General features: G+C 42.6%; 2 protein-coding genes across 5 annotated transcripts in view; one reads left to right on the top strand and one right to left on the bottom strand.

The window, feature by feature from the left end:
• Window positions 1-1,742: 1,742 nt before the first annotated feature.
• Window positions 1,743-16,104, bottom strand: MFAP1 (microfibril associated protein 1). The gene is made up of 9 exons (XM_047766496.1): window positions 15,838-16,104; window positions 10,815-11,034; window positions 9,563-9,692; window positions 8,829-9,016; window positions 7,925-8,033; window positions 7,665-7,825; window positions 5,668-5,827; window positions 2,466-2,555; window positions 1,743-2,368 (listed from the first exon to the last, which is right to left on the bottom strand). The coding sequence occupies exons 1-9, from the start codon at window positions 15,914-15,916 to the stop codon at window positions 2,186-2,188; spliced, it is 1,320 nt and encodes a 439-aa protein (XP_047622452.1). The 5' UTR covers window positions 15,917-16,104; the 3' UTR covers window positions 1,743-2,185.
• A 66-nt stretch (window positions 16,105-16,170) lies between these two features.
• Window positions 16,171-20,014, top strand: part of WDR76 (WD repeat domain 76) — a 94,808-nt gene continuing 90,964 nt past the window's right edge. The window contains exons 1-3 of one of the 4 annotated variants that reach the window (XM_047766494.1): window positions 16,171-16,277; window positions 17,630-17,760; window positions 18,825-19,125. In XM_047766494.1, coding sequence (XP_047622450.1) covers window positions 18,955-19,125 — 171 coding nt within the window. In that variant the 5' untranslated portion in view covers window positions 16,171-16,277; window positions 17,630-17,760; window positions 18,825-18,954. Of the gene's footprint in view, window positions 16,278-17,629; window positions 17,761-17,930; window positions 18,088-18,714; window positions 19,126-20,014 lie in introns of those variants that run through there. The other 3 variants (XM_047766493.1, XM_047766495.1, XM_047766492.1) reach the window with 3 other exon arrangements.

Genomic DNA, 20,014 nt, shown 5'->3' with positions numbered 1-20,014 from the left:
CTGTGGCCAGCTGCTCTAGCTCTGATTAGCTTGGGAACTTCCATATGCTGTGGTGTGTGGCCCTAATAAGGCCAAAAAAAAAAAAAAAAAGATGAGCAGGAGTTCCTGTTGTGGCTCAGTGGTTAATGAACCCAACTATTATCCATGAGGACATGGGTTTGATCCCTGGCCTTGCTCGGTGGGTTAAGGGTCCAGCATTGCCATGAACTGTGGTGTAGGTTGCAGATGAGGCTTGGATCCCACATTGCTGTGGCTGTGGCACAGGCCGGCAGCTACAGCTCGGATTGCACCCCTAGCCTGGAAACCTCCATATGCTGTGGATGTGGCCCTAAAAAAACAGAAAAAAAAAATGAGCAAGTGAAAGTAAAACCTGGCCTAGTGCCTCCTCAGAGCAGATACTGAACCGGAAGGTATATACACTTTCCCAAGAGAATTTCAAGGTCTTACTCTCATTTTGACTCTAGGGTAATTCTTACATTGTATCCCCACTAGCACAATGGTGACTCAAATTCATCTTTGTGTTTACTACCTTGGTAATGATTTGCATTTTTCTTTTTAGGGCCTCACCAGGGGCATATGGAAGTTGCAGGCTAGGGGTCGAATTGGAGCTACACCTGCCAGCCTATGCCACAGCCACAGCCACAGCCACAGCCACACGGGATTCAAACCTCGTCTACAAGCTACACCACAGCTCGCGGCAATGCCGGATCCTTAACCCACTGAGCAAGGCCAGGGATCGAATCCGCAACCTCATGGATACTACCTGGATTTGTTTCCATTGCACCACAACAGGAACTCCCTGCACTTTTATTTTTATTTTTTTTGTCCTTTTGTCTTTTGTTGTTGTTGTTATTATTGTTGTTGTTGTTGTTGCTATTTCTTGGGCCGCTCCTGGGGCATATGGAGGTTCCCAGGCTAGGGGTCGAATCGGAGCTGTAGCTACCGGCCTACGCCAGAGCCACAGCAATGTGGGATCCAAGCCGCGTCTGCAACCTACACCACAGCTCACGGCAACGCCGGATCGTTAACCCACTGAGCAAGGGCAGGGACTGAACCCGCAACCTCATGGTTCCTAGTCGGATTCGTTAACCACTGCGCCACGATGGGAACTCCTGCACTTGTATTTTTATTCTAGGACATTTAAGGATTGGTTAGTGATTCTCCCCAGTGAGGCGTTTAAAGGATGTGAAAAAAACCTTGTCATTTTTTTCTGCAGTTGAGAAATAGCCTTCCATTGGTTAAATGCCATTCCTTATAACCCCTAGAATACCTAATGTTCTGCCATAAGCATAGAGATTATGTAGTAACTATTAAATGGAAAAGTTAAATTTAACTCTTTTGCTAGTGATATCTAGCATGATCCTACTACATGGCAACTCTGGGAGCACTGTAACCTCCTTGATACATGAGCTGGGCAAGAAGATACTGGTAGGTACTTAGTCTTGTCATTTGATGGGGTTCAGTTTTCTTGTATATACAGCTATGGTTTAGAGAACAAGGGCAACCATGTATATATTTGCTCATGGAATAAATCAGTGCCAATTACAACATAGTCTGTTTAGCACCTGTGTGTTTCTAAGATCAAAGGTGAAGACCAAACTGTGAAACATTCTTTGCCGAATAATTCTCTGCTTTTAATAGGTAAGATACTTGTCAGCCTAAGTATTTTATTTCTGGTATGCTAAAAAACTTGTTGATGTATGATTCTTTTATTTCTTGACACACATAAATGAATCAAAAAGTCTGTTTGCCTAAAAAAGTTTATCCCAGAAATGCAAAACAGATTCCAATGAGCTTAGGTTTCCCGTAAGGAAGTGATGTATTTTCTGTCACTTAACATGAACACCCATGTTTCTAACCCAAGCTAAGGGCTGGAAAAAGAAACCCTGGAACAGTTCCAAATGATTATGGAGCAGTGTAGAAATCAAAGATTTCTCAGAAATAGTCCTAGGTGGGGAGTCTCTTATCCTACCTGGACAGTGCTTTTCTGCAGGTTTCTCAGCACGAGTGAGTCCAAACCTCACAAAGCACTTTCAAAGACTGGGCTTGCCCAGCATCACAAGTATGGCAGTAAGTCCAGCAGGCTGGATACAGGGGCCATGTAAATAATAGTAAAAGCAAATCAAAGACCAGATGCTGAGATTTCCTGTTGTGTCCCACAGCTGGAAAAATAAGCAGTTGAACTCTAAGTAGTTTTCCGCTTCTTGGCAGACGGCCGTTCAAATACATCTCGTACCCCAGCTGCTTTTTGTTTAAAGAACTTTGTGTTCTGGGCACTCTCTTGGCCCCATGCTGAGTCAAAGGAGGTGGTATCTTGATCCACGAGGTGGGTATATTTGGTACGGCCAGAGCGTCCAAAGTTCTTGACCTGTAAGAAGGATACATAATGAGTTTTACCACCAAACATTGTGTCCCAGCCCTCAATACATTTCTCTCTCATTTCATTAAGGGACCCCATACCATACCTGCATGACTTTGGGAAGAATGGTTTTGTTGAAATGATCCTCCAGGGTAGGTGCACTGAAATCTCTCTTGTATACTTCTTCATCCTCATCCTATAGAAAAGAGTCTTATCAATCTTGTTTTATTTCTCATATATTCAAACTACATATTTATTAAAATACAACAAGGGATAAAAGGGAAGCAGAGGGTTTTTTTTTTTTTTTGTCTTTTTAGGGCTGCACCCACAGCAAATGGACGTTCCCAGGCTAAGGGTTCAATTGGAGCTGTAGCCACCACCTATACCAGAGCCACAGCAATGTGGGATCCAAGCTTTGTCTGCAACCTACACCACAGCTCAGAGCAGTGCCAGATCCTTCGCCCACTGAGCAAGGCCAGGGTTTAACCTACATCCTCATGGATATTATTCAGGTTCATTAACCACTGAGCCACGATGAGAACTCCAAGGAAGCAAAGGGTTTTGAACCTATTGATCCAAGAGCTTACATCTAGTTAAAGAACTGATACCCCTTTTTTCCTTTGTGTTGTCATTTCTTGGAAGCTGGCTATATTCTCTGCACTCAATATGCTCACTCACTTACGTGACTTCAACTTTGTACATGCCTCTCAAATCTCCAATCCTGATTCTTCTGCCCAGTATGTATCGTAGCTTGGATATTCTGTTGGGATTTCAAACTCACATCTAAAGTGAAAACCATTTCCCTAACTTCTACAAATCAGTCTTTTCCCGACTTAACTTTTCTGTTAATGGGACTAACATCCTCTCAATTACCTAGATTCCTGTTAACTAGGTTTTTACTTTTTCCCTGCAATCAATTTTACACATCCCACTGGATTAATTATTTCTGTTCTTTTTTTTTTTTTTTGTGGCCACATCTGTGGCATATGGAGGTTCCCAGGCTAGGCTGAATTGGAGCTGTAGCTGCTAGCCTATGCCAGAGCCACAGCAATGCCAGATCCCAGCTGTGTCTGCCACCTACACCACGGCTCATGGCAACGACAGACCCTTAGCCCACTGAGTGAGGCCAGAGGTTGAACCCGAAACCTCATGGTTCCTAGTCAGATTTGTTTCTGCTGCACCACGACAGGAACTCCTGGATTAATAGTTCTTAAACACAACTCATTATACCTCTGTCCTGCTCAAAAACTTTCAATGGTTCTCTACTAAATAAATAAGCACAATTACTCAGTGTAGTAGTCAAGCCTTAATCTACCTCTTCTTGCCTTTTCAGATGTTACTTTCTGTCTCCATTCCTTCTGGTTCCTTCACCTGGAATGTCTTCCTACCACTGAATGTCAAAAAGCCTATGCATCTTGGAGTTCTTGTCGAGGCATAGCAGAAATGAATCCGACCAGGAACCATGAGGTTGTGGGTTCCATCCCTGGCCCTGCTCAGTGGGTTAAGGATCTGGCGTTGCCGTGAGCTGTGGAGTAGGTCACAGATGGCATTACTGTGGTTGTGGCGTAGGCCAGCAGCTATAGCTCCGATCGACCCCTAGCCTGGCAACCTCCATATGCCATAGGTATGGCCCTAAAAAGCAAAAAAATAAAAAATAAAGTCTATACATCTTAAATGTCATCTCCTGATGTCATCCTTTTGATATTTGAGTATCTGCACCAAAAAGACTTTCACATACAGCCTTCCTAATGTAGCTTAGTCAGCAATGCACTATTTCTCTAAGAAGCTTGATTATTAAAGGTGCTGAAATGCTTAAGCAATATTTTACAACTTTGAAGTAGTACAAGAAATAATCCATAATCCACTGACTCCTATCTAGAAAACCACATAAGCTAGAAAACTATATAATAAGCAAATATTTCCTGCTAATCAGATAGAGTGAAACTGATTTTGAAGAGATGGAAGTAAGGCCTCCTCCGCTGAAATTTAAAAATTTTACTGGTATCTGCAGTAGGGATATTTAAGGTTTTCTATACAAAATTTGAAAAGCTAGTCTACTTTTTGATTCAAACTTTTTTTTTTTTTGTCTTTTTAGGGCTACACCCACAGCATATGGAAGTTCCCAGGCTAGGGGTTGAATCAGAGCTATAGCTGCCAGCCTATACCACAGCCACAGCAACGCTGGATCCGAGCTGTGTCTGTGACCTACAGCGCAGCTCAGGGCAATGCCAGATCCTTAACCCACTGAGTGAGGCCAGGGATCAAAAACAAATCCTCATGGATACTATTTGGGTTCATTACCGCTGAGCCGCAAGGGGAACTCAATACCAACTCTTTTTTTGTGTGTGTGTCTTTTTGCCTTTTCTAGGGTCACTCTCACGGCATATGGAGGTTCCCAGGCTAGGGGTCCAATTGGAGCTGCAGCCACCAGCCTACGCCAGAGCCACAGCAACACGGGATCTGAGCCGTGTCTGCGAACTACACCACAGCTCTAGGCAATGCTGGATCCTTAATCCATTGAGCAAGGCCAGGGATCGAACCCACAACCTCATGGTTCCTAGTAGGATTCGTTAACCACTGAGCCATGACGGGAACTCCAATACCAAGTCTTTTAACATCAGGAAATAATTTAACAAACCACATGCTATTAGAGAAACAAATGCTATCAATCCTCCCATTCCTTTTCCTGCTAATTCTATTGAGGAATTATCACTAGTGCTAATCCAAATAGTTTGGAAGAAGTCCTTTTCACTTTATGCAGGGTTAACAGCCTGCTATCTTGACCTTGGCCTTTTTATGAAAAACAAAGATGATGGCATGACACATAATGTAAGATAACTGACCATTTTCTGAGTTAGTTAGACTCAGTCACTTTGCCATCTCAAAATGAAGTGAATTAAACATCTGCACTCAAACAGGAGTTAATGTAAAGCTCTTTGCAGACCATGGTTTTCTCCTAACCAAGATTTTGCACTCAACGATGAATAATGATATCTAAGTGATTTGGGGGACCTAAATAGTCTAGTATCTATATAGATCACTATGTCAGTTCCTCATTTCCTCTATTACATCATTTCCTTCTTCAGAGAGCTGGAGCCAAAAGAGAATAGTTGATGTTTTTAAAATCCTATTGCCATTGCTTTTCTCTGGTGCTTTCATATTCTTCAGAGACAAAAAGCAAATGAGAATGCAGACCACTGGCAAGTGGAGGTCACATCCCAGGGCCACTTTATTCTTGACGGGGAAAAAGCATTCAAAGCTTCTGAGTTATTCCTACTACCCCATTTTCCCATTTTCTTTTCACTTACCATGAAGAAGGCACCCCGGTGATAATACTTCTGTAAGAACTTATATTTGCCCTTAACAGCTTTGTTGGTAATGACTTTGCCATTTGCCCGAAGCTCAGCTCGCCTCTCTTCCTCAGTCAGGTTTCGCATGCGTTCAATTTCTGCTTTCTCCTTCTCAAGCCTGTTCAGAGAACAAAACTATCAGTATCAGTCCAGCTTCAGACAGATGCAGTTTTACCTGAACATGACCCAGTCCCACCTCCTTTTAAGCATTATTTAACTCCAGTCATTACCTGTTAGGAATCAAGATCAGGAGCTCAATAAATAAAAAGGTGAGGTAGTCTTTATTATGTTTGCAAAACCTGGTACTGCAAACTCCCGAAAATTGATTCCAGCCTTTTTGAGGTTCCAATATACTACTGTTGCTTGATTTTATGACATTACTAATTTCCCTTCCTGAGAAAGTCTTTTTAGCTTTAAAAGAAAAATCAAAATTTAAAGTAACTGTGTTGGAGTTCCTGTTGTGGCGCAGTGGAAACAAATCCGACTAGTAACCATGAGGTTGCGGGTTCTGCCCCTGGCCTCGCAAAGTGGGTTAACGATCTGGCATTGCTGTGAGGTGTGGTATGGCTTGGATCTGGCGTTGCTGTGGCTGTGGTATAGGCTGGCTGCTGTACCTCCGATTAGACCCCTACCTCGGGAACCTCCATATGCCATGCGTGCGGCCCTAAAAAGACAAAAGACAATAAATAAATAACATTTTGAACATAATAACATTAAGATTAACATTTTGAACAAAATAACATTAAGAATTTTTTGATATTTCTTTGGTAATGTGCTTACTTGTCCCAAACCAAGGATCAACCATCACTAATTAGATTGCAGTGCCTTTAACCTTTTTTTTTTGGAGGTAGAGAGTCACATCCCTTTTATTAGAGAAATGCAAACATACACATCATTTTTCATACAATATTAAAGGGTACGTGGACTCCTTGAAGCTCAGGACAAAAACCTTACGAAACTGCAGGCTGAGGACAGAGGTTTCTATTGAGGGTTTCCCTGCAGGCTGAGGACAGAGGTTTCTACTGAGGGTTTCCCTGTGTAATCTGGGATTATCCTCTCATTCCTAGTAATGTCTAGGCATGGGTGATGCAACTCAGAAATGACTCTGTTCTAACACAGTGAGTGGTGGTGGATTATTTAAATGCCACAGATTCTCCCCCTCACAGCCTTGAAAGACCCTGCTAAGTTCTACCTCTGCCCTCTTGGAGTGCTGCCCCGAAACCACTATGAAAGGAAACCAGTCTAGCCTACCAAAGAAGTGAAGCATCTAGCTGATACTTAGCACCAACTATCAGACATATGAGTGAAGCCAGTTAATTTTCCAGCTGGATTCAACTGCCTAAGAGAACCAGGTAAAACCAGCAGGGGAACTGCATAGTCTATCTTCAAAATTGTGAGAAATAATCATTCCAAGTCACTTAATTTTGGTTTGGGTTGTTATACAATAGATAACTCATCACAGTGAGTAACTTGTGGGCCAGGAAAGTATCAGCTGGCACTCTATTACAGAAAACCACTGACCCAAGCGTTTCTTCTCCCTGATTTTATTGTAATAAGCCACATTCCAATTATGGGGAACTCACCTAGTTGCAAGAACCCTAAAGAAAGCTAGATGGGAACTCATAGTAGAGCTAGCCTGTTAGGAACCCGTCCCACCAGTGGTATTAAACTGTAAGCTCTGGAATTCCTATTGCGGCTCAGTGGTAATGAACGAGACTAGTATCCATGAGGACATGGGTTCGACTGTTGTCGGCCTCCTCGCTTAGTGGGTTAAGAATCCGGTCTTACCGTGAGCAGTGTTCTAAGTTAAAGACGTGGCTCGGATCTGGTATTGTTATGACTATGGTGTAGGCTGGCACTTACAGTTCTGATTCAACCCCTACCCTGGGAACCTCCATATACTGTGGGTGCAGCCCTAAAAAAGACAACAAAACAAAGCCCTTCCCATTACTCACGCTTCTCTATCTTCTCTGTCCCTCTTGATTCTCTTTAGCTCCCGAACTTTCCATGCTTCATATTCCTCCTCATCATTTTCATCATCAGTATTGAGTGCATCTAGTGCAGCCAGGGACCGCTTGTTCTCCTCCAGCTCTTTCTTGGTCTCTTCTTCTACAATCTGGATAGGGAGAATTAAACTGTTGGGCTTCCTTAATCGGCTCAGACAAACCTAGACACATGACTCCTTGCACTCAACCCTCACAGCCACCTCCAGTACCTTGAGTGTATATTTGCGTCTCTCCTCAGCCATGCGTTTGGCCTCCTGCTCCAGCTCCTTCTGTTTCAATGCTTCGGCCTCCCGTTCTTGAACTGTTACTCGGTCCTTCCTGTAGCACAGAGGTCCTGTTAATTGCCCAAAGCCTTAGAGTGGTGCTCGTTGTTCCCTTAAATCAAATCCCATCCAAATCAGACAAAGCCAAACAATCTCTGGCTTTAGTATTTGCAAAGAGCCAAAAACGGGAATCATACCCAGTCTTTAGAGCATCAGAATTCCATTCATCTTTGAGAAGAGCCTGAATAGCAAAAAACCTGCTGGGCTGAAAGTAGTAGGATTTCTAGTCATTAGGAAAGCAATAGCAATTTGCTCTTCAAGCTTTATTTTGTGTTTAAAACAATATACAACCTTGGTAGGTATGTTTTCTTTAACTGGAAAGGGAGTTGTGAAAACAAACAGGTACCCTGCTAACACCAAGATATTCCTTAGCAAATACTCTGCCGATTTGGGGCACTGGGCAGAAGGCTCTTACTTAGTGCTTTCTTTGCTTTTTTTTGGTCTTTTTAGGGCTGCACCTGAGGCATATGGAAGTTCCCAGGCTAGCAGTCAAATTGGAGCTGCAGCTGATGGCTCACACCACAGCCATAGCAATGTTGGATCTGAGGTGAGTGTGCAACCTACACTGCGTTTCGTCGCAACGCCAGATCTTTAACCCACCGAGCGAAGCCAGGGATTGAAACTGAATCCTCGTGGATACTAGTTGGGTTCTTAACCCACTGAGCCACAAGAGGAACTCTTTACTGAATGCTTTCATTTCAGGAAAGCATGAGATAGAAAAGAGGCTTCTACCTTCAGACCTGGGAAGTAGTACTTATGTGGATTCAGGCCTGGCTTGTGAGATACTTACTTCCGAATGAAGACTGGCTTAAGGCGAGGCTCCATCTCATCTTCACTGTCTGTGTACTCTTCATACTCAGACTCTGATTCTGACTCCTCCCCAGAACGCCCCTCATCTTCCACCTCCATGACTTCCATCTCTTCGTTTTTTCTCTCCTGTGCTCGTTGACGCATCATGCCACGGCGTCGCTCTATTTCCTATCAAGTTATGTGTTCAAGCCAGTCAGGCAAGTGGCTTGTACTCTGAGATGGCTTTTTATCTCATCAAGCTCAACAAATTCTGATAGGAGTAAATGCAACTTAGTACCATTCTATTTTCTTTTTTTGGGTTTGTTTTTTGTTTTTTGCTTTTTGTCTTTTTGCTATTTCTTGGGCCGCTCCCCTGGCATATGGAGGTTCCCAGGCTAGGGGTCTAATCAGAGCTGTAGCTGCCGGCCTACGCCAGAGCCACAGTAACACGGGATCCGAGCTGCTTCTGCAACCTACACCACAGCTCACGGTAACGCCGGATCGTTAACCCACTGAGCAAGGCCAAGGATCGAACCCGCAACCTCATGGTTCCTAGTCGGATTCGTTAACCGCTGTGCCACCACGGGAACTCCCTATTCTATTTTCAATCCTATCCTCAACAAACAGGGGATCAGACTTCTGCCAAAAGCAGATGTCTTGTGCTTTTAAAGCCTCAATAAAGGAGCACAGGCTCTAACTTTTCCTTGTACCCAGAAAGACCTTCCTTTCTTATACCTCATCATCAATCTCTTCTTCTTCTTCTTCACTGGTATCTTCTCGTTCCATGCGCCAAGCATCTCCTTCTACTTCTGAGTCACTTTCTCCCACCACTTCAGGTTCCACTATTTTCCGATGTCGAGCCAATCTGAAAGACAGTGTCTCCAAGTAATGTCAACATCACCAAAACAAAGGGCATCAGCCAATTTCCTTAGTCACAAAACACCTGGACATTATGTTTGCTTTTATTCATGCTGAAGTCCTAAGGTCAGGAACCTGAGGGTTAAGTTAAAGAAACTAACTCAAAAGTGACAGAGCAAATAGTCAGGTTTGACCTAAAACATTAAACATATGTTGAGGCACTCTGGGGCACTGCAACAAACTCATATGGGTGCAATGGGATATATTTTATAGCTCAAGGTACTTCAGTTTCAACATTAGATCTTTGTGGAACTGGGTTTTGGGGGCTGCTATGATAAAAAGCAGGTACTGCATGAAAAGCAATATGGAGCAGAAAATGAGTGTGTCAGTACCAGTCTGTCCCTAAGGTTTGAGAAGTTGTCAGGGCCCAAGAGGCACACAAACCTCACTAGTAAGTAACTGGTTATGTAAGAGTGAAATAAATTTTTTTTTTCCTTCATGTGTATTATATTTTTTAATGGCTAAGTTGTTAGGACATAAATATTTATGAAATCATCTGGATACAACTATTTAACAAAATAGAATTTTTCACAGGGGATCTGTGAAAAAGACAATATGAACTGTGAAAATTTGGGACCTCTGGCCTACTCTGTAAGGTGATGTCTCAATCATTACACAAAACACACAAAATCCCTCATCCGAGGCTCCCTTTCCTATGTGAGACCACTCATCACTCCTTTTTTCCTGCTTCATTAGTGTCATTTCTTCTCATTAGCCTTTAGAATAAATGAATGAATAAAAAGAATTTCTCAAATTTTATAAAACGTCTTTGTACTAAAAAGACTCCTCCACAAACCAACCAATGGTCTGTGTTTTCTATTTCCTTAACAGAAAATGAGTAATTTTCCTAACCCCATTGTGCCTCAATTTCCTTACTTATAAAAATGGGGACAATACTACCTACTTCATAAGGTTATCATGTGGATTACAAGAATTAGTAAACGTAACATATTTGGAATAGTGACTGGCAAATAGTAAGCACTATTCAAGTATTAGCTATTATTGTTGTCATTCCTATTCCTTAACTTTTAGGGGTTTAGGTCCAGCGAAACCTGACTCTGGTCATTACCTCTCTTCCACATCTTCACTAATACGGTTCTGCAAACGCCGCAGCCGAGGGTCACTAGATGAATCCTCCTCTTGTTCCTCAGGCTCTGCTTCTTGTTCTTTGGCTTTCTTAATGAACTGAAATTCTTCATCCTCCTCATCTGAGGACTCCATAGGGGCATAGTCTGGCCTCTTTCCCGACACATAACGTTTTACCTTCACTTTTTCCATCGAAATCTCACCTGGGTGAGAGAGATAACTTATTATGTTTCAGTAGCCTCTTGCTCAGTGTCCTTAAACCCTTGGCCTTTCCAGGCAGAGCCCTGTATTCCTGGTAAACCAGAGTCCAAGCAGGAGAAGAAGAGAGCCACTACCCAACCATCTATTCATCTAATGTTGTTTTCCTACAAAGGCCATGTCACGAAAAGGCATTCTTGTGAATAACAACACTAATGATAGGAGCGCTAGCTTGGTTACAATGAGGAAGGCAGGGAATTCCCGTCGTGGCTCAGTGGTTAATGAATCCGACTAGGAACCATGAGGTTGCGGGTTCGATCCCTGGCCTTGCTCAGTGGGTCAAGGATCTGGCGTTGCCGTGAGCTGTGGTGTAGGTTGCAGACACCGCTCAGATCCTGCGTTGCTGTGGCTCTGGCATAGGCTGGCGACTACAGCTCCGATTCAACCCCTAGCCTGGGACCATCCATATGCCATGGGAGCAGCCCAAGAAAATGGCAAAAAGACGAAAAAAAAAAAAAAAAAAAAAGGAGTTCCCGTCGTGGCTCACAGTGGTTAACGAATCCGACTAGGAACCATGAGGTTGTGGGTTCGATCCCTGACCTTGCTCAGTGGGTTAACGATCTAGTGTTGCCGTGAGCTGTGGTGTAGGTTGCAGACGCGGCTCGGATCCTGCGTTGCTCTGGCTCTGGCGTAGGCCAGTGGCTACAGCTCCGATTTGATCCCTAGCCTGGGAACCTCCATATGCCGCGGGAGCGGCCCAAGAAATGACAAAAAGACAAAAAAAAAAAAAAAACCCCAAAAAACAACGAGGAAGGCAGGCAATGAAACAACAGAAAAAGTCTCCCCAAATACAGAGACTATAGCCATCACAAATTCATGCTATTTCACCTCAACTGTATGAATAAGTGAATTATTAACAATGCTCAGCACACAGTAAGGGTGGCTTAAGTAGGAATATAAAATTAAAATACCGCTCTGTCATTCTTTTAGTTCCTTTGGACTTTTCCAAGGCAGCCTTTATATTACCATATAACTCAATATTCTAATCTTTATTTCTACTTCCTTCAATTTTAGCTTATGTGTTATAAAACCTGCAAGAGTAGATTATTTGTCTTTTATAAATACCAATAAGTCTAGCAAATCGAGAAACAGTGAAGGATTTTCCTGGTGGTACAGTGGGTTAAGGATCTGGTGTTGCCACAGTTGTGGCCCAAGTTGCAACTGCAGTGTGAGTTCGATCTCTAGCCTGGGAATTTTCACATGCTGTGGGTACGGCAAAAAAACCAAACCAACCAACCAACCAAAAAAATGACCTTAACAGATACCTCACCAAAGAAGTTATACATATGGCAAATAAGCATGTGAAAAGATGCTCCACATTGTATGTCTTCAGGGAACTGTAAATTGAAACAACAACGAGATACCACTAATACATACTAGAATGGCCAAAATCCAGAGGTCTGATGACACCTAATGCTGGTGAGGATGTGGAGCAAGAGGAACTCTAATTCACTGCTGGTGGGAATGCAAAAAGGTACAACCACTTTAGATGGTTTGCTGTTTTCTTATACAACTAAGCATAGTCTTGGTATTTAGCCAAAGGAGTTGAAAACTTATGTCCACACAAAAACCTGCACATGAATATTTACTGCAGCCTTGTTCAAACTGCCAGGACTTCTAAGCAATCAAGATGTCCTTCACTAGGTGAATGAATCAACTGTAGTATGTCCAGATGATGGAATATTACTCAGTGCTAGAAAGAAAAGAGCTATCAAGCCATGAAAAGACTTGGACGAACTTTAAATGCACATCACTAAATGAAGATACTGTGTATGATATGATAATGATGGATGTATGTCCCTATACATTTGTCCAAATCCAAAGACTGTAGAACACCAAGAGTAAACCTTAATGTAAACTATGGACTTTGGGTGATAATGATGGGTCAATGTGGGTTACCATTGTAACAACTGAATCACTCTGGTGAAGGATGTTGATAATGGGGGAGGCTATGTATGTGTGGGGGTAGGAGGTATACGGGAAATCTCTGTATTTTCTCAATTTTGCTGCAAACCCAAAACTTCTCTAAAAAATATAAAGTCTTGATGGGGAAAAAAAAAAAGACTAGGGTGAGGTCGGGGAGAGTTTGCATTAGATCACAAGACTTATTCAAATTTAGTTATTAAAACAGTATATCATTGTTTGAGGGATACAAAGGGACCAAGTGAACACACAGAGAGCAGAGAAACAAACCTATAATGAGAACTTGGTATACTGCAGAAGTGACATTAAAAAGCAGTGGACGGCAAAAAAACCAAACCAACCAACCAACCAAAAAAATGACCTTAACAGATACCTCACCAAAGAAGTTATACATATGGCAAATAAGCGTAACTTGCAGTGGGTACGGCAAAACAATGGAGTAGTTGGGGCAACTGGCTAGCCCTGAGGTAAATACTAAAATTAGATCTCTAATGGATGCCCCCCCCCCCAAACACACACACACACACACACACACACACTTCCAGATAAGTTAAATACTCGGGTACAAAAAACACATCTTAAACATTTACATCCCTACTGGACTGTAAGCTCCTTAACTTAGAGTCTGTCTTGGACAACTGTGTAATCCTTCCTATTCAGAATATACAAACACTTAGATAACCAAAAATCTTTTTTTTTTTGGTCTTTTTAGGGCGGCACTCAAGGAATGTGGAGGTTTCCAGGCGAGGGGTTGAAGCAGAGCTGCAGCTGCTGGCTACACCACAGTCACAGCAACACGGGATCTGAGCTGCATCTGGGATCAACACCACAGCTCACAGCAATGACAGATCCTTAACCCACTGAGCGGGGTCAGGGATCAAACCCGAGTCCTCATGGATACTGGTTGGGTAAGTTACTGCTGAGCCACAAGGGGAACTCAAAAGACTTTTTTTTTTTTTTTTTTTTTTAATTGGGAAGTTCCTGGGCCAGGGACTGAAACTGGGCCACAGCTGGGATCAGAGCCATAGCCAAGACAATGCTGGATCCTTAACCTACTGAGCCACCAGGAAACTCCAAGGATTTCTTAAACAATATACTAAACACCACAAAACATAAAAGACAAAATTGTTAAATCTGTCAACAATAAAACTAAAAACATCTGTGTGACAGAAGACTCCATAATTAAAAGACAAGCCAAAAAACTCTGGGAAATAGATATTAAAGTTTGGGGGAGCTCCCGTTGTGGCACAGTGGCTAACGAATCTGACTCGGAACCATGAGGTTTCAGGTTCGATCCCTGGCCTTGCTCAGTAGGTTAAGGATCCGGCGTTGCCGTGAGCTGTGGTGTAGGTCACAGACGCGGCTCAGATTCCTAGTTGCAGTGGCTGTGGCATAGGCCGGCGGCTACAGCTCCTATTGGACCCCTAGCTGGGAACCTCCATGTGCCACAGGAGTGGCCCTAGAAAAGGGAAAAAGACAAAAAAAGATTTGGGATGTGTAAGAACAAACTAAATAGAAAATGGGTAATTGACAGAAAGAGATAATTCATAGAAGACAACACCTAGAGAGATGATAAACACACAAGATGCCTAGTAATCTTGGACTCAGGAAATTGCAAATTAAAATAACGTGCTATTGTTTCACACCCATTAGATTGGGCAAATAAAAAAAATCTCATACAACCAAGATTGTGGATAATATAACAGGAAATAAAAACTTTCAATGCTCTTGCAATCCACTGTGGAGAGCAAATGGCAATAGGTAGTTAATTGATGAAGAACTTCTAGGAGTCTACCCTAAAATTCTTAAGGTAGTGCACTAAAGAATGATAACTGCAGCGCTGTGTGTAAGAGGAAAAAAAGTAACAAAACAGCTAATTTCCCTCAGCAGGGAACAAACTCCATATAATGGACCTCATAAGCAGTTAAATTAATAAGATCTTCACGTATCCAAAGGCACTTATCAAAAAACCACAGAGTTTAAGGAAAAAAAAAAAAAAGGCAGGTTACACAAGGATAAGTACCTTATATTTAAAAAACAGGAAAGAATTGATATTATTTTCCAAATATCTTACTGAAAAAACTCTTGACTTTTCAGTCTGACTCCCTAAACAGGTACAGTGTTCCTTCATCCATCTGCACTCACTGGAATCAAACCTATCCTTTAAAGATCAATTTGAGTACCCCAGTCTGAAGATTATTCAAAGCGCTTGGTTTACATCACCTATGTAACAGTATTAGGGGTGCGAAAGACTGCACACTTGCTTAGAATAGGTCTCTCTTTGCATGAATCACGTCTACTATGAGTTCCTTAAGGTTAGGGGTACTGTCTTACACCACTCTGTATTAAATTTAACAAATACAGTCACTGCGTTGGTTGAAAGGGATTAAAAAGTTTAATGAGAGGGTTCCTGCCTTGAGGAATCTATGAGCTTATGATGCAGTAGAGAGAGATGGACACATAATTACAGTAAGAGTTATAAAAGCATAAACAGATTATGGGTAACAAAACTGGGATTGTATCCCGCACAACGCCTTCCAAACAGCAAGCGTTCACTTTATCTATTACTCTAGTTTATTGGTGGAGGCTAAGGGAAGAGGATGCTTGCTGTAGGAGTGAACCAACAGGCTCTAGGAACAAGATGAGGTGGAAATAGTGTGGGTGTTTTTTTCCCTTCTAGGCAATGCGATTGGATGCGAGTTTGATGGCGAAAGAAATAGGGGGTAAGGTCTTAAGGATAGCTGGGGCTGAGGTGGTGGGCCCGGGGTAGGTTTGGAATATGCTAGGGAAACAAGATCCGACTGGAAAACAGCTCAACACAGTACCTTTCTCATTGCGAACCGGGACGGCCCCAGCCGTAGACTGAATAGGCGGTTGTTTCATGAGTGCGCTTGGGACCGACATTTTGATGGCAGCGGCGGTGACTCCAAAACTTGACTGATTCCAAACTGTGAACAGGTACAACGTCAACGAACAGAAAATCCTCCGCACCAGAGGCCACTGGACACTGTCGCGTACTGATACAAACACCACTTACGGCAGAGCTAGAAAAACAGGAAATGTACGACTAGAGGATTGTGGGATTGTGGAGGACTTCAGGGAGCCAAAGTCCGTGGAGTCTGTTACTGCGCATGCTCATAAACTCCCTGTCGACCTTAGTCTCGCGATATTTGGACGCCCCTTCTGGCGGGAAATGGCTCTCTGGACTTTGCGGTTAAGACTCTGAGGTCCGAGGAAGACCCGAATTAAAGGTTTCGCTGATTAGGTTCGTTTGAAGCCGAGGAAAATGGCAAAGTGATGAAGAAGAAACCGAGGAGGAGTTAGAGAAGGACAGTGTGTTCAGATTGTTGAAAGCTAAGAATTAGAGTTAAATCGAAATAGAAATCCTGCTAATAGCACCTGATTTTCTCACTTGATGAGACCGAGCGGTTTGTAGTGCGGTATTTTTGGGTTACGTCAGGGCAAGTGGTGCTAATTTAGACCAGTGGCAGGAAAAAAAAAAAAAATCCCCTAAACGGCTTAGAACAATGCCTGAAATCCGAACACTCTTAGGCGTTTCAGTTCTTTCCTTTCTAGAGACTGCCTATTAAAACATATTCTTGGCTGGAATGGTTGTATATGAAAGTCCATAAGTAATTATTAAGCACTTGCTGTATTTACCTCGTTTAGCTCTAAGGAGTGTGGAGCATTGTTAAAAGGCTTATGTCTTCCAAATACTTGAATTTTATTTAGGAAGTCTTACAGTAATGTCAGAAACAATCCCAATTTACTTGCTGGGCTGTGTAAAAAACAGGCTAATTGAAAGTCAAAACACATTCAGTGTAGAAAGGATTTTATATCTGCTGTGGTGAGGAGGGAAGGGACACATGAGCAAAGTCTTGAAGTACAGAAATTGCATGGTATATATATTAGACACTATGAAAAGTTTGATTTTATCAGTAATTTTTCATTTGAGGAGTGTGAAAGTTCCTGAAGGGCTTTGAAGGTGCTGTTAAAAGGATTCGTTCTAAAATTATTTCATCTGTGTTCTAAAATTGGGCTTAGGCTGGGAGAAATAAAATTGAGCAAATCTCCATTAAGGAACAATGGATGACTCAAGTAACCCATCAAAGGAGCAATTTTGAGCTGGAAACAAAAGGACTGTAAAAATAGAGCAAATAGAAATTTATATTATAATTTTATCAGCTTCAAAACCGTGCTATTCAGAAGGAGTAAATCTGATGGGAAGGCAGTTGTTTCTGCTCACGGACATCTAGAGAATAGAAAAAAAAGTTTGTTATGACTGTAACTCTTAAATGCAGTGCCCTAAAGTCTTACATTTGGTGCTTTGTGATACAGAAGCTATTCAGAACTTTCTCCCAGTGTTGGGGCTTTGTAAGGTCATTACTAGAATCCTAACTGGTGGGCAAAATTTAAACCAGCTTAGTTAACTTGTGGGTGAAATTAAACCAGCTTGTTATTGGCTCTTGAAAAAATACCAAAATGCTTCCTTTCCTAGGGAGAAGATAATAAGGTAGCCATAGGGCATAGTTTTCTGGTGGTGGGGTTACAAGGAACTAGCAGTCAAGGTAAAAGGCTGCATGTTGGTTTCGATTTCATTTCCTCTTTATTTCATAGGACATCTAAGTTCATCTGAATTTTCTCCAAGCTCACAGTGCTAGGCAAGGTGGTTTTTCCTTAGCAGAAGTGCAGGTGTTCTTCAAAGTGAGATCCTGATATCAGCAGCATCAAAATCACCTGGATCCAAGGTAAAAATGCCGATTTGGCTTCTACACTACCCTAAAGAACTTGAGTTTGGGGTGAGGCTGCCAAGCTAGCCTCCTTAAGCTACTAACGTAATGCCTCGTGCCCCCTCCCCCTCCCCCTCCCCTTCCCAATGGCTGGGATCGGAACCCGCCTGCGCCGCAGGGCTTCCCCCGCCCCGGGCCCCGCCCCTCCCCTCCCGACCCCACCCATCCCCACCTCCTGCCGCAATCTTGGCGGGAAGACGCCGGCAGCTAAACTGCGGAAAGATGTTTGGACCGCTCGCGGAGGCCGAGGAGAAGGCAGGCTCCAGACAGCGGCTGCAGGTGAATGTGAGAAATGGCTTGTTGCTTTCGGGTGTGTTCCTGCCTCAGTCTTCGTGAGGGATCTGCCCGGCATAGGCCGAGGAGGACAGGAGGACTTGTCAAACTTTCCCGCTTCATGTGGCTTGTCTCAGTTTAACGGGTTTTTCTGGGGTGTTGCTCCAAAAGATAGCAGAGATGCCTGTCCTGGTTTTCCTCTATGGAAACTAGGCCTATCAGCATTGAGGAAAGTCCTTATCACTAACTCCAGAAATAGTTTCATGATGGGATCAGAAAGTGTGCATTTGCTTTTGCAGTAGTGATGGTCAGCTTTCGGCTTTTGAAACTTCTGGTTTCCTCGGTCTCTTCAATTACAGATTGTAGTTATTTTTATTATTTGTCTGGCAGACTTATGGGTAAGAAATGTGCCCATAGTAAATAATAATAATAGTAAATAATAATAGTAAATAATTCTATTCAAGTTCATGAATTGAGTATCTAGATTTTGGATGGAAAAAAGTTTCCTTACAGGATATCATCAGTTTGGATTTATGTTGTCATTATGAAATAGGTATTAGGTTTATTTACGAAGATCTGAAAGAAAAGGCTTAAGACCTGGAATTTTAATACTCTCTTTTCCTTTATTGACCTGAATAGGTGAATGAATATAAGGAAAACCAAAACATCGCCTATGTATCTCTGAGACCGGTACAAACTACAGTTTTAGGAAAAACAGCTAAGGTGTATCTTGTCCCCTTTTCACTCAGTAACTACAAGCCGGACCAACTTACGCGCCCCAAATCCCTATTAGATAAGAATTCCAACAATGAAGTGGCATGTAAGAAATGTAAGAAGGCTGAAATAGAGAAAACTTGCAGAAAGATTCTAACTCCAAAGATGGAAGCCACATCTTCCAAGGCAGAATCCACTTTGCAAAAATCATCCTTAGATGTTTATGCTGAAAGTAACAAGTGGCAATGCAAGAGCACTTCAGATACAGTGATTCTCAGTGCTGATGCAGAAAGCAGTCAGGATGGAGACAGTGATGAAGATACCACACCAGGCCTGGTAAGAATTTAAACACTAGCTTATTCAAATTTTTCATGTTAGGAGTTCCCGTCATGGCTCAGTGATTAACGAATCTGACTAGGAACCATGAGGTTGTGGGTTCGATCCCTGGCCTCGCTCAGTGGGTTAAGGATCTGGCGTTGCCCTGATCTGTGGTGTAGGTTGTAGATGTGGCTCAGATCCCGAGTTGCTGTGGCTCTGGCGTAGACCAGTCGCCACAGCTCTGATTAGACCCCTAGCCTGGGAACCTCCATATGTTGAAGGTACAACCCTAGAAAGATTGAAAAAAAAAAAAAAAACTTTAGGTTCATGTTTCTTTCTTTTTTCTTCTTTTGGTTTTTAGGGCTACATCCATGGCATATGGAAGTTCCCAGGCTAGGTGTTGATTCAGAGCTACAGTTGCTGGCCTATGCCACAGTCGCAGCAACTTGGGATCCTAACTGCATCTGCGACTTTAGACCACAGCTCATGGTAACGCCGGATCTTTAACCCACTGAGTGAGGCCAGGGATTGCACCCACATCCTCAAGGATACTAGTCAGAGTCCTTTCCACTGTGCCACAATGGGAATTCCAGCTTCATGTTTCTTAGCAGTTAATTTTTTTTAATTTTGGGAAAATTTTAGGCTTACTGAAGAGTTGCAAAAATAGTACAGAGAATTCCTCTATATCTTTCACCCGTCTTCCTCTTATGGTAATATCACACATAGCCAAAGAACTTTTATCCAACTAAATGAGAAATTAACCTTGGGGGAGTTCTCATCGTGGCACAGCGGAAATGAAGTTAACCTTGATACAATGCTGTTAACTAAAGTACAGAATTTATTAGGATTTCACCAGTTTTCCCACTAATGTCTTTTTTGTGTTCCAGTATCCAGTCCAGGATCACAC

Source organism: Phacochoerus africanus, chromosome 2, assembly GCF_016906955.1.
Source record: "Phacochoerus africanus isolate WHEZ1 chromosome 2, ROS_Pafr_v1, whole genome shotgun sequence".
Lineage (NCBI taxonomy): Eukaryota > Metazoa > Chordata > Mammalia > Artiodactyla > Suidae > Phacochoerus > Phacochoerus africanus.
The sequence above is the reverse complement of the archived record's forward strand: the minus strand, read 5'-3'. Positions and strand labels throughout refer to the sequence as shown.

Bases quoted from the DNA above. Each gene is read 5' to 3' on its own strand.
- MFAP1 (XM_047766496.1), bottom strand. From the start codon at position 15,916: ATGTCGGTCCCAAGCGCACTCATGAAACAACCGCCTATTCAGTCTACG. The intron at 11,035-15,837 runs GTACTGTGTTGA...TCTCTCACCCAG, and splicing joins CCCGGTTCGCAATGAGAAAG to GTGAGATTTCGATGGAAAAA. The intron at 2,369-2,465 runs GTATGGTATGGG...TCCTTCTTACAG, and splicing joins TTCTTCCCAAAGTCATGCAG to GTCAAGAACTTTGGACGCTC.